The 14531-nt window shown below is 38.8% G+C and overlaps 1 protein-coding gene across 4 annotated transcripts in view; it reads right to left on the bottom strand.

Moving 5' to 3' along the window:
• grid1a (glutamate receptor, ionotropic, delta 1a) overlaps window positions 1-14531 on the bottom strand; it is a 289059-nt gene that overhangs the window by 74251 nt on the left and 200277 nt on the right. For all 4 annotated transcript variants that reach the window (XM_076891554.1, XM_004551461.3, XM_023153530.3 and 1 more), the window contains exon 4: window positions 8439-8644. In XM_076891554.1, coding sequence (XP_076747669.1) covers window positions 8439-8644 — 206 coding nt within the window. The remainder of the gene's footprint in view (window positions 1-8438; window positions 8645-14531) is intronic.

Genomic DNA, 14531 nt, shown 5'->3' with positions numbered 1-14531 from the left:
CTGTTTTGGTCGAAAGCATCGCAGCGGCTACAACCATTATCGTCTGCAAATTATGCTGATGATGATTCTAACCTACGTCACAGCGTCACGTGCGCTTTTTACATCCAACGCGAAAACTGCAGTCCTGGTGCTTTCGATTGTGCTCAGAACTCGGAAATTCAGCCTTCCGAGTAGGAAGATGTAGGCAACTCCAGACTGCAGATGAGCTGCATACAGGGCTGGACTGGGACAAAAAATCGGCTCAGGCATTTTGACTAGAGACCGGCCCGCCATTATAGGAAAAAGCATAAAGCCTTTGAATGAAAACAAACGCTGTTGTGACAGGGATGTTTACTGTCTTGTTGGCATATATGTATCAATCTATCCTATTGTTTGTTGTGAGATTCAGACAATTGTTTGTTAAAAGCTAGATATTTTAAATGAGAATACGAAAGTACAGTATTTCTTTGTGCCCCCCTCTCCCTGGCCCCCCTGGCAAAACTTTGCTAGATCTGTCCATGCACAGTTACCAGCTGTCAGCTACATAAAAAAATGGATCCTGGTATTATTTGTCTCTCAGAAACAGTCCATAACTTCCCTTCAACTTATTCATGTCACCTAAAAGGTAAACCTGTTTCTCTTTCACCTATTCAGCTCTGATGATTCAGTAAGGACATCTCCTGGTTTCATCTTCATGTTTCCCTCTCACCACATATCCAAACCGACATCATGACCAGCAGGTTTTACAGCTGGGGCTCCAGCAAACATCAGCTGATACTAGAAATTAATATAAAAAAAATAGCTGATCAAGCTTAAACGTGCTCCTGTTGTTTAACGTGACCTCCGCTGGTTTCCTCTTTCTGCCGTAAAGTGGGCGATAAACAAACGAGAGAAAAGCTAATCAGCTAATCGGGGGGGGGGGGGGATGTCATGTCCAAATTCATGGGCTGCATCCTCCTGAGGACCCGGCCTTCGCAGTCTACGTGGGCCTGGTCCTCAGAAGTTCGGGTAGGCCGGAACTAAACGGCTGTGAAATTGGACGGTCTAGCCTTCTGTTTAGTGTTGCCGCTGTCTCGGTGGATTTTAATAAACTCGGCCGTCTGCTCCTTGCTATCTAAAATAGCGTAAATTCTCGACCATCTCACACTTCTGTTTAATTAGTTTTCTGTTTGACGTTTATTCAGCTGTGTGAAAACCAAGGAGGAACCCACCCAGGGGATTAATAAAGTTTTATTTTATCTAATCTAATCTAATCTAATCTAATGACTTTAATCTCAGCCAAACCGATTTACAAACGAACAAATAAAACACTGAAAAAAGACCAACAATAACATTTTTAGGTTATCTAAGTGACTCATATATTACGTTAAACCTGAGTAGCGAAAGTCCGCGGTGATCTGAAAATGATGTGCCGGGAATTGTGCCGTTCTCGGCGGCTTCAGTGACCCTCGAGCTCTCGGCTAGCTATCAAGCTGGTGGATAACAGATGTCGCCTCGGGTCTCTCCTCCTGAGGTGCCTCCCCTTTCCCTCAACCACCTGCTGGCCTCCACCACTTGCTAATGTTACTGAGTTATTTTTACACTAGTGATGGGATTTCCGTCTCTTTATAGAGAACCGGTTCTTTCGGCTCGACTCACTAAAAAGAGCCAGCTCTTTCAGCTCCCAACCGACTCTTCAGGTTGTTTTGTTGCTTTAATTAATTTATTATTAACAACAATATAAAATTATGCACAAAAGGAATTACTAAAGTAAAAAAACAACAACGTGGTTTTAGTTATATATGTTTATATATATACGGTGGCCCCTAGAGACAAAGCACGTACAAATTCCAAAGCATGTACAAACTCCAAAACACATTTCTAGCATTAACTGAACTTCAAAACTGAACTACCTAGATCACTTAAATTACACAATTGAAAGCATGTGTGTATTGTTTGTGTATTTATACACAAGCACTCATATATATTCAAATAATTTTAAAAAATGTTCATTTACCTGTTACTACCACACACCAAATCCGGTCGTTTGCTTGCTGGCCCGTGTAGCCACTAGGTAACAAAAGCTCAACACTGCGCCCTAGCATCCTGGAGCACTTCTGTTGTGTTTTGTACGTGTTTTGGAGTTTTTACGTGCTTCTGAGTTTTTACATTACAGTTACAGTTATATTGTTACTTTGATTACAAAGTATCTTCAGTTATCTCCCAATTATAGATAGAAAGAGATATGCTTCTGTCTTCCTGCACATGCATGCTACAATCAACTTTCAGGAAACAGATTTAAGTTTTTGTTCCTAAGGAAGAAAAAGGGTGGTGTGTTCTACAGGTTTTGAGTGTGCAATACTGAGATGCTGACTGCATCCAGGAGAGGAACAATTGTATAAAACTGCTAAGACAACATCAGTACTTGGAAAGCATCTGCACAGACAGCATGCAACCTCAAAGCTAGCCAAGAACCCAGAGGGATGTTAAAGCTGAGTGCAAATGTGACCTCGACCCATCATTTTAGACCTGCTAGGTGATCTTGACCAATACTGTAGGAAGAGCAGTGAATCTTGTGAACTGTTAACAGACAGAGGGATAATGGACGGTTTGCTGTGACATCCATAGCTCATTGGTCCTTCAGCCAAATGAACTAAAACATTATATTTTCGGGGTGACCCAAAACATTTGAGCAATAGTGCATTTACTTGGATTAAACTATATAGTTACACATATTGAGCTTACCATTAGGACACATTATTCATTTTCAGAATTCGCATTTAGCAAAGGTATTTGAGTTGCTTAAAGCATTTAAATCACCATTGGTGAAAATGAATGATTATCTCACAGGGCCACAGCCTAGAGCCAAAAATCTAATTTGAGTGTCTTCAAGAAATATAGCCTGGGGCTGCTCCACTGACAATTAATTGGTGAGTGACTTTGGTAACTCATAAAATGTGTCAAGATTTTTTTTTTAACCTAAATGTGCATCATTTTAAGTAAGTGATTTAGCAAATGCTCACTAATACAACCCAAGGACGAAGAAATGGGACAGCTGAAAGCTTAAAATTCCACTTTATGGCTCTCTAAAAGGCTTGTGTGACTCCAGTGAAATCCTTCTATCATGAAGGGAACAGAGAGCAGTCAGGTGTCAGAAAAGAGGCACAAATGAAACAGACAGAAGACGCTACATCCTCTCATGGCCAATGTGAACAAGAGACTAGATGGCAACTGTCTAAATGAGAGAGGAGAAGCGCCCAGAATCTCACCATAATACCACAGGCAGTGTCAATGTCATGCAGTCTGTTTATAATACCAGAATGACTGTGCCCTGGGAGTGGACAGGAGAAGACAGACTTGTGATTGAATGTGATAGATAGAGAATCATCAAAACAAAATGTGAGACTTCGGTGAGTCTCGGTAATGCGCACAAGGTGGAAGAACCTGAAGGTAAAGTTGGGAATATGGGGTCTACAGTGGTAATAGTCCTTTGACAAACTGTCAGTAGAACAGAGGTGCCCTTTTTTCATGTGCTCAATTCACCCACACCTGGCCTTGTAGACGATGGACTGATGGGAATATGGGACTTAAAGCATAAGAATATTTAAAGAAAAAAAGAAGGGGGCAAAAGGCAAGGCACTATGCTAGCAGGTTTGGAAAGGGTGTCAAAGTGACAGCCTTACGTTGAAAAATATTATCATCATAATCTTAGCCACTGCAAATTATCATGTTCTGAATAAGGCTTAACCTTAATAACATAATAAAAATCTTTAAAAGAGTTGACATGGAAAGCAAAATGTCAGGTCAAATCTATTTACAGTGCCAGGAAAATATACTTGACCTCCTGGTTTGAAGGATAAAAGAATAAAATTAATTGTGGCTTTTAAAAGTGTCAAATGTTGGGGACATCCTGATGTGGAGAGGTGGTTAGCTCTACAATTTAGAAGCAGCTACTGAAAAGACCCAATCAACTCTGTGGTTTAATCTGACCTTGTGACAGCCAGCAGCATTTGTTCGACAGATCTCAAGGGGGAGTGTGCAGTGATAAAAGATCAGAGAGGTGTAGAAATGTCAAAGACTTCAAAACAAAAAATAAATTCTTAAAATAAATTTGAAATCTGACTGGGGGCCAATGTAAGAAAGCCAACATGGAGGAGTCTTGTTTGCATGTGCTGGTTAGCAGCTGCGCTTCATTCAGCCAAGCACTGACAGAGTGAGACCTGAACAGAGCCTGTTACCATAGTGAAGTTGAGATGAAATAAATTCATGAATAACCTTTTCAATATCACTTAAGCAGAGAAAGAGCGTCACCCTTCCAAGTACCCCAAGTTGAAAAAAGCTAGTTTTAAGAACAGCATTTATTTGTTTATTAAAACGTAAAGTCTTATCGAAGATCACTCCCTCATTCGTTGCAAATGGTTTTTATACAACTTTAAAGGACCAAAGTCATCCACAGCCCTCCATAAATGTCCCTGTAGCTGCGGTCCTCGGATTTAAAAGTTGGATTTTTAAAACTGCAATGGCACATCAGACTTTCTCTGCCTTATTGAGAAGCTGACGAAGAAAGAAAGATAGAGATTCAGTTCGTGTACTATAGTAAATCGAGAGGGGGAATTCTTTTGGAATATGGACAGTCATTCTGCTGGAAAAGCAAAAGACCTTAAAGGCTGTAAATATTCATGTTTAAGTTGTCAGGTTAAGAGGGTTGTTAATACTGAAGTCATGTTATGTTTGGGCCCCAGCCTTTATGCATCTCTACCATCACTTGCATCTGTTCTGTTTCTGAATCTTTGTACAGTATTGTGACTCTTGGCGCCTCCTTGTACTTGTCTGGGATTCTTTGTTGTCCTTTTTCCAATCTTTGGGGAAATTGTGCACTTCTTTGTAGTCCTCCTAGGTTTTTTCTGTAGTCCTTTTGTGTCTCTTGCTAGTCCACTTGGGTCTTTTTACAGACCCTTTTTAGTCTCCCTGTGGTTGCCATGCATCTTTGTGTTGTAATAGATTTCACTCAAGTTAGTTTGCATCTCTTTGTAGTTCTTTGTGGCTTCTCTTAAGTAATTTTTTCTCTGTTTTTTTCTTCTTCTCTTTGCAGTCAACTTGGTTCTCAATATTTTTCTGTGTATGGAGGGAATCTTATGCATGTTTTACATCTCTTAGTGGTTATTCAGTGTGTCCTTCAAGGCTACCATAACACATTCTGTCACACCTTTCACATATCATTGGGACAACTAATATCATCAATTTCAGTTAGCTATCAAACACATTTGTTAACATTTACATCACACTGGTGCCTACAAATTGATGTCATCTCATGAGTACTAAACTCCTCAAGGCATCGTATTTTCCACTGAGATATTTGCCTATTTGAATTTTCTGCCCCAGCATCTTTGGTGAGGTGTGGACACACTGACAGCCATTACAAAGGTATTAATGAAGCTTTGATAAATGTACATATCTCCAACACTTACATTAATGTATTCACAGGAGCATTTGGAGGGTGTGCCAATTGCAAAGCTGCGCTTATTTCTTAGTCCCCAAGATGCCTGACAGATGCCTTATGCTAATTGCATAAGGAATGATAAGGGATATAGTTCTCTAGATTAAATCTTTTGTGAATAAACGACTTATGCACCAGCCTGTGTACCTGTATACTAAAACCGAATTCACTGCAGCAAAGGAAAAGATCAAAGCAGTGTGTCATTAATGAAACTTGAAAGCCTCTGTGTATTCACGGCCTGTGCGCTAATTCATTTGTCTGTAAGTGCTTCACTTTTAGATTAATTGTAGAGCATTGACAAGAAGCTAATCAGAATGCAAGTGAGGGTTTTGACTTACAGGAGGTTAAGGCTTTTTCCTATGGTATTTGCTCACAATAGATAGAAAGATTAAATAAATGAGCGCAGAGGATTGAGGATAAACAGAGGTGAAATAAAGTCCTGTCAGGGTAAAACCTTTGACGACACACGAAGTATATGTACACAATTACATTACAAACACAAGTATCATAACATGTCTTTCCTATCATCCAGCACGCTGAAAATGCACTGAGCTACAATGGCAATAAAAAGACAAATATGGACTAATTTTAGGTTTTGCTTTTGTAAAGCCAATCACTACATCAGCATGGCCTGTTTTCATTTCCCACAGCTCAACCGTAGCATTTAATAGTTTAACATTTAAATCTTTCACAATATGAAACATTCGTACCAAGTGAAAATAGCGCCTTCCATAGTGTTCCGAAAACAAGAATAAATAAAGGCTCAGCTGAAAATAGTTATCACTACCGCCCAATCTATTAGTATTAAATCTCTGCAATGCCTAAGTAATTACTTTCCATGGATTAGTTTTGTGGACTATAGTAATACCATAACTTGTCTTATGTTCACGTCAAATATCATTAAAGGAAATTTCCACTAAGCAAATATAATGGACTTAATAAACCATTACCTTCTTTAATCTTGTATTTACCAGACAGATGGATGCTACAGGTAAGATAAACTCAAACAAAAAGATTTTTCTATTGTGTAACTGGCATAATTTCTTTATCTGCAACCATATTTTAATGTCCCTTTTCCTTTTGTACCCTTCGAGGTCAAACCTTTTCAAGTCTGTTTGAAATCTTCTGGAAAAATCTTTATCAGCGTGTATCTGTCCTTGCCAGAAGAGCAGAAGATTGAGTGTCAGACCTCGATGCCTTTGCTGGCCAGAATAAGCCATTCAACTCAGTTTTATTTTGCCATATTTCTTCACTGTGTCCAGCAATTCCAGTGCCACACAAGCCCATTCTTCAAACATGCTTATGCAATACATTACATAATCTTTCAACACGCTTTGACAAAACTTCCAACAAATAATTAAAGGACACCTTTCACTTCAGACACCCTTTAACAGAGAGAACGCAGGAAAACTTGTTTATTTTCATGCAGCAGTTTATGTTTTTAAAACTATTTTGAGGAATGGCCAGCTAATTAACTAATGAACTTTGGACTTACTGAGGTGAGATTAAAGGCAGAAAAGATGTCTGCTGAGTTAGATATATTGCCTTCTGTTTTACGCATCCATCTCTAATAAGCAAATATGATCTAGAAGGAGCAAATAGTGGTGGTATTACTAAGAGCTTCCAAATTGGGATACTATGACCCAGAATGAGTTGAGAGAGAATCCTCTGTGGATACACACACCTTATTTTATCTGAACTGTTGATCTTTTCAGCATTAAGGAACAAATTGTTGTTTATTATTGTTTTATTGTAGAAATGCTGGTTATATTGTGTAATTATTTACAGCATTCTATGTTTTCTTGAGTGGCTTTTAAAGTCCTAGAGACCATCTTTCAATGGAATACCAACAGTCACAATCATCTATATTTGGCCTACCAAGTCATATTTTGCTTGACAAGTACTGTTGTACTTTCCAACAAGGGTACTTGATGGAGAAATCCGTGTTGCCAAGTACAACAGTAAGACGTTTCTTGTAGTTGGTCAACACATCTAAGTGTTGATTTTGGCCTACAACTTCTTACAGAAACTCTCTAAATCCTTTAAATTTCTTGGCTCTTGATTGACAACTCAAAGTTTCAGCTGCCTCCACAGATCTTCTGTAGGACTGAGGTCTGGAGATTCCATAACCTCATTGCGCTTCTTCTATAGCCAGTCTTGTTTATCCACTTTGTTGCCTTGGTGGTATGTTTTGGGTCATTGCCATGTTGAAAGACCCATCCAGGATGCATGGATTTTGAGGGAAAAGGGGTTCTTGTCCATGATTTTTTAGTTCAAGGGCTCATCTATTGGCTGCTCAATGTGGTAAAGTAATTATGTTGCCTTAGCAGAAAAACAAGCCAAAGCATAATGCTTGCACCTCTGTGCTTGACTGTGGAGATGGTGTTCTTTGTCAACCGTCACCTTCTCACCAAGCTTCTTGCTGATGATCTTGTAGCCTATTCCAGCCTTGTGCAGGTCTACAATCTTCTCCGTATTAGAGCTCTTTGGTCATGCCCATGGTGGTGGAGCGGATGGAATGGATGCGATGTATACTTTAGGAGTATCTGTATTGTCAATATAATGTCATGTCCACTCTGTGGGAGCCAGAATTCTGGCTGGGTATGGGATCAAATATTTATTTCACTCAATGACATGCAAATCAATTTTTGTAGTTTTATTAATGTGCTTTTTTTTGGATTTTTGGGTGATATTCTGTCTACCTTCATTAAAATAAAACACCTATAAAAATTAGAGATTTTTTTTTTCCTTTCTAAGTGCACAAACTTAAAATTCAGCAGGGGCTCAATTAATTATTTCCCTCACTACTAGTGTACTTTTTTTCATTTGCTTCAGATTAAGGGTGTCAGGAAATGCTTTTCTTTTTATGGATCATTATCTCTATGCAGCATTTGTTTTTCCTCTTGGTGTTTGACTACAACACTTTGTTGTTGCATCCATTATTGAAAAACAAAGCAAAACAAGAGTCAATAACACAGCCTACCTGGTGGACGAACACCTGTGCACCTCGAGGGCTCATGAGCAACACGGCCCTCCGTAAAGTGTCCCGGTACCGGTTGAGTTCCTCAGTGCGCATCGTGTTGAAGAGGTCACTAAATACCCGACTAACGTTCCGGTCCACCCTCTGCAAGGAAACATCTAGACCCAGCCGAGACGCCTGGTCCATAAAGGTTTGCAAACCTCGGATATCTGATGGTAGACAAAAGATGGTATGAAAATATGATATGGGTGAAAATGCAAAAACACAAACAAAAAGAGAGGAAGAAAAAACACTTTGAGAGTTGCTGTCTTATGTGGTGCTATATTCGAGGAACATTTAATCACAAGCTGCACATTCAACCTCTGCACACACAGAGTATATTCTCAGGCTTCATTCCAAAAGGCTTAAAGGCAGGTTTCTTTCTTTGCTCCTGATCTAAAGCGTGACAAAACACAACAAGCACTCCTGTCTGTCTGTTTCGTGGGGTTTACAGGATATGAAACTGCAGGCAGGTGTTGCGGTCCCCAGAGATCTTTGTGTGTGTCTATGTTCGCTATAAAGGAAAGCACTTTAAAATGCCTGCATTGCACATACAAATCAGAGGTGATGTGCAGCAGTGAGTTCACAATAAGCACACCAATCCCAGCAGTCACAGGGGGGAGCAGCTGCCCAGCATGTGCCAAGTCATGCTGCATTGTTAAAGAGAGGTTGAGCGAAATCGCTAGGGCCAGACCTCTTTCTGTGTCCAGTGTGTGTCTGTGTGCGTGCATGATTAGGTTCCTACTGTTGCATCAGTGAAGGTTTGATGAGTCATCGAGTGCTCTAGTGCTTTAGTACTCAGAATGGACAAAATACAGGGGCATATGCACAAATGTAAATGAGGCTGAAGAAATTCACAGAACCCATTGTACCCATTTTTGTTTATATTTTTGCTACTGAGGGCCAAAATCAGAAATTAGGCCAACCCCCCCCCCCCCCAAAAACCCCCCAAAAAACAAAAAAGAAAATCTATCCTGAGCACAGATGCAACATCTTAGTATATCGACCCTGTTTCTTAGTCTATATCTTGAGGCAAACTGCAGCGGAAATATGTACCAAATGAGACAAATCATAAGAATTAGATGGAAAGGTTTTTTTTTCCTAAAATTGCTGCAGTGAAGTCTATTTTGAGGGTTAACATAAATAATCACAGTTGCTCGTGGATTCTCCTCAGAATGTTCAAAGGGCAGAACAAAAGAGGAAATTAAATCATTCATCATTTTGAGGCATCCCTAAACTTACAGAGAAGCATTCTTTGAAAACTCTTTCACTTGAAACCGCACACTTTCTTTTTTTTGTCCCATTTTCTTTGCATACAAACCTAATCATGGTTTCACAACTCGACCCTTACAATTCATTTGGCTACATGAAGTAATTAGATATCTCTATATGCAATACCCAGCTGCAGTAACTGACTAACACTGACTTTAACCTTGCATTCACTGCATGTGTTGCTGATGAGACAATCAGCAATTATGGATAATTCCAGGTAATAATAATAATAATAATAATGGATTGGATTTATATAGCGCTTTTCAGGACCCCTCAAAGCGCTTTACAATACCACTATTCATTCACTCTCACATTCACACACTGGTGAAGGCAAGCTACAGTTGTAGCCACAGCTGCCCTGGGGCAGACTGACAGAGGCGAGGCTGCCATATCGTGCCATCGGCCCCTCTGGCCATCACCAGGTGAGGTGTCTTGCCCAAGGACACAACGACCGAGACTGTCTGAGCCGGGGTTCGAACCAGCAACCTTCCGATTACCCAACTCTTGAGCCACGATCGCCCGGGAATGATTGCTATTATTCTATCAGTGAGTTTCTCAATTTTATGAGAACCTGCACCTCTGATATTGCTGACAAGACCAAAACATATTCGTAATCGACCACCATTGTGCACCAATATCTACATTTGCTGGACAGGTTTGCATCTGAAAACTGTCAAATTGACACAGGAAGGCTGTAAATTACACATTTCATCCAACAAGGATCTTGTCATATGCAGTTAAACATATATTTTGTTTTGTGTAGTGGTATAATTACAGTGTGAGACCAAGAGAAAGAGGAGGGCAGATAGTCATATTTTAACCCCTGATTAGCCACCACCACTCGTTATTATTCCATGTACTGTGTTTTAGACAGACGGTATATATTATAGTTATTATTTTACTGTTAGAAGATGTTTCATAAGTGGCATCATATTTATCATCACTACATTGTTTGGGAAAATGAACCAAAATACAGGCTAATGAGGGTATTTGTGCTGTAAGATTACCTGTATTGATTTAAAATGAATAGTAATACTTTGATGCTAAGCCCCTGCTTAAATGTATCTACTCGCAAAAGCGATCAGATCTCTAACAGAGGCCTCTAACTAATATATGCTACAAAGAGAGTATAAATGGGTAGAATTTCTCTAAACTGAAGTCACTCGATAAGGAGACAAATTATTATGGATGCTTTTTATTAGTCATTCCAAGAGCTTTGTTAACTCTACTGACTTGAGATTTCTGAGATGTGGGGAATATTTTGTATCATAATCCAATTTCAAAATCTAAAAGAGAGTCTGAACAAAAATGTATATTTTACATTTATGAATGAGATGGAATTCTGCAGATCTTTAATCAACAAATGCTGGATTAACGCAATGCAGATTTCATCAATACCACAAAAGATCTGGAGGAACTGGTCAACACTCCATAACAGGAAGATAAACTGTTGTCTGAAAACTTGTAACATGCTGTAACAAAACAAAAATAAAAAAATACAAAAAAAAGGTTTATAATCCCATGAAGAGCAAAGGGAAAGCTACCATGCGATAACTATTCTATGAACTGATAGAAAAATTGGACTTCAAAGTCAACATTCAAACCCATAGCAAATGTTTCCACGGGGAAACCGTGTCAGCCATGGATACGGCAGCAGAAAAGAGGATTAACGTGGAATTAAAGGTCTGATTTTTGGACATGTTTACCCAAGCGTAATTTCTGAACACAAATCTGCAACTGAAAGTTTTAGATATCAAAACTTGACCCTTGCGCAGACTCCCTTTATCAGTCCCCCCCCCCATTTTTACTCTGGAAACTTACCAACTACTCTTGTTTTCTGTCTGGCCCTCACATATCTTTTTTAATAATGGTATGAATCTTTTTTTAGAGCAGTTGGAAAAGATAGATTGAGAGAGACTAAGAAAGGCCCCATGAAAATGCTCTAACATTCATTTCAGCTCTAACTTACATTGAAACTAAAGCGGGACTCCCTTTTGGATTGAAGCAATGCTGAAATGAGCACATCATGATCAAAGGGCTCAGAGGTTTTTACTGAGCCGTCAAGCTGCGCTCCAATTCAAGCGGAAAAGCTTGAGAAATGGCTATGCTACCAGCTTATGTTTACTCAAAATTGAGATGAGTCTGTTTAAGTAATCAGTGTTATTCTTGCAACAATAACGTCAGTTAATTATATGCAATACAGATTTTTTTTTTGCAAATTTGTAATGTTTCAGACACTGAGTGTTATGCACAGCAATTACAGCTACACAGAGAGAAAGGGAGCGAGGCAGAAAGGGAGAGTGAGAGAATGGGACATTCTCTTCACATTCTTCTTCCTGGGTCTATATTTAAGTGCTTTAAGCTGAATTTGTCTTTATTCATTCTCTGACTGAAAAGATATATTTTCTATGATATCCAGATTTACTGCCATATCTATACAGCAGTAAATCTGTTAATCATGGTTTCATTCTGAAGCACTGCCCATCCATCCCTTTATCCAATTCAAGGTTGTGGAGGGGCTGGAGCTCATCCCAGCTGATAATGGGTAAGAAGCGGGATACACCCTCGATGGGATAGATGGGTCTATAGGGCTAAAGTAGAGAAACAGGCAGATATTCACTTTCCCATTCACACCTACAGCCAGTTTAAAATCATCAGTTAACCTACTGTAATATGGATGACTTTGGACTGTGGGAGGAAGGTCTGAGGTGGCCAGAAGGTTTGAACTAAGGCAACAGTGCAACCTTTTGCACCACCATACCACCCACTTACCACTGTGCACTCCGTCTGATAGCAGTTAAATCTAAGCAAGTTCTGAAAAAAAGGCATAGATTCCTTTAAAAAACAACATTTAGTCCTATTTTCTCTGAATAACATAAGCATGTGCATTGAAAGGTTTGTTTGTTGCTGTAAGAAGACAGTGATCAGTACATGATCAGTACAATTATTAATGGGACATCTTGGAAACTATAATAATAAAAACAATCCTACACAATTTAATGAACTGGGCTGCAGACTAAACATACCTCTGCTGAATCTCTATGAATTTGTGATGCAAATCTTTCATATAAATCTGTTTTTGTATTTTCTGTTTTAATTTGATATTTACACTTAAGCTTATTTAATGTTTGGTTCTGATATATTTGCCTTTTTATTGTGCACTTTCTGAAAACCCCTGTTTGCTGTCATTCTTTGTATGAGTAAGAACATGTTGCATCACTTTGTTTTGACAGTAAAAAAAAAAAGAGGAATGGAAGCACAATCATTAATACAGTTCTAATATGAAGAGTCTGGTCTAAATAGGAAGTGGACGGGGAAGACTGAAATGGACATACAGCCTTGGAATGATTATTACCTCAGCCCGGACTCTGTGAATGGACTCAAATACTGAACAGTGAGTGCATTTCTGGCTTACATCACCATCACATGTGTCTAAGAGTGATACAATCAATCACCCTACATGCATTTTGCTTTTGGGATTATACAGCTTTGTGTACTTAGAATGGAGAAAGATCAAAATGCAACAACTGGAATAATAACACAGAATAGCAAGGCTTGATAAATAAAAAGTGAAAAATCAGTATTTGCACAATATACAAGGATTAAATTAGTTTTTGTTTTTTTTTGTCAGAGGCCCAACTTATTATTATCCTGAACTTTAACTTACTGGCTAAACAAATCATGATTATCAATTAATAACTGGGAAAATAAAGCATATTTTTAAGGAAAATATTAATGTCTGACCATGTATGATTTCTTTAGTTGATGTCAATTAGAAATCAGCAGCTGCTATTTATGCGAATAACTGAGAAATAACCACAAATAATGTTTTTACATTTTCTGCTCCCTATGTTTTTCTTCTGTTTTTTATTATTGGTACTTTGGGAGCTTTAAACATGTAAAAGTATTCCTTTACTGCTATGTACTGTCACTGGACACCTCTGTAGTTACACCATGCTAGTGTTGGACTGGACTGTCTTTTGCCTTCAGAACTGCCTTAATTCTTCATGTCATAGATTCAATGAGGTACTGGAAATACTCTTAATACTCTATCTATCTATGCATGCCAAATTCTGGCTCTACTATTAAAATGTTACCACAGAAATTGAGACACATAAGGCCAGGCAACATTTCTCCAATCGTCTTTTGTCCAGTTTTGGAGCTTGTACAAACTGTAGCCCCAGTTTTAGTTTTTTTGCAGACACGAAGGATATCTGATGTGTTCATCTCCTGCTGCAGTCCATCTGTTGACATGTTGTGTGTTCAGAGATGCTCTTCTGCGTACTTTGGTTGTAACAAGTGTTTATTTGATTTATTGTTGCCATCCAATCACCTTCCCCCAGTCTGCCATTCTCCTCTGACATCTGCCATCAGAAAGGTATTTACATCTATAGAACTGCTGATCACTGGTTATTCTCTCTTTTTGGACCATTCTCAGCAAACTCTAGAGATTGCCCTGTGGGAATATCCAATTAAATTAAATTAACAGTTTCTGACATACTCCGACCACCCTGCCTGACACTAACAACCACGACATGTTCAGAGTATCTCTTTCTTTCTTCCCCTACTGATGTTTAACATGTCTACACGTCTCAACGGAGTTGCTGCGAAGTGATTGACTTCTTTGTATTAATGAGAAGCTGAGCAGCTATACCTTATGAAATGACCAGTAAGCGCGTATACACTCTATTGTCTATTATTATTTAAATATTCTCTGTATTATCTTCTATTACTTTTCCACTTTAATTTATTTTTTAAATCACTCTCTACTCTTATTAGAGCCAA

Source organism: Maylandia zebra, linkage group LG13, assembly GCF_041146795.1.
Source record: "Maylandia zebra isolate NMK-2024a linkage group LG13, Mzebra_GT3a, whole genome shotgun sequence".
Taxonomy (NCBI): domain Eukaryota; kingdom Metazoa; phylum Chordata; class Actinopteri; order Cichliformes; family Cichlidae; genus Maylandia; species Maylandia zebra.
This window is presented reverse-complemented; position numbering and strand designations above follow the sequence as displayed.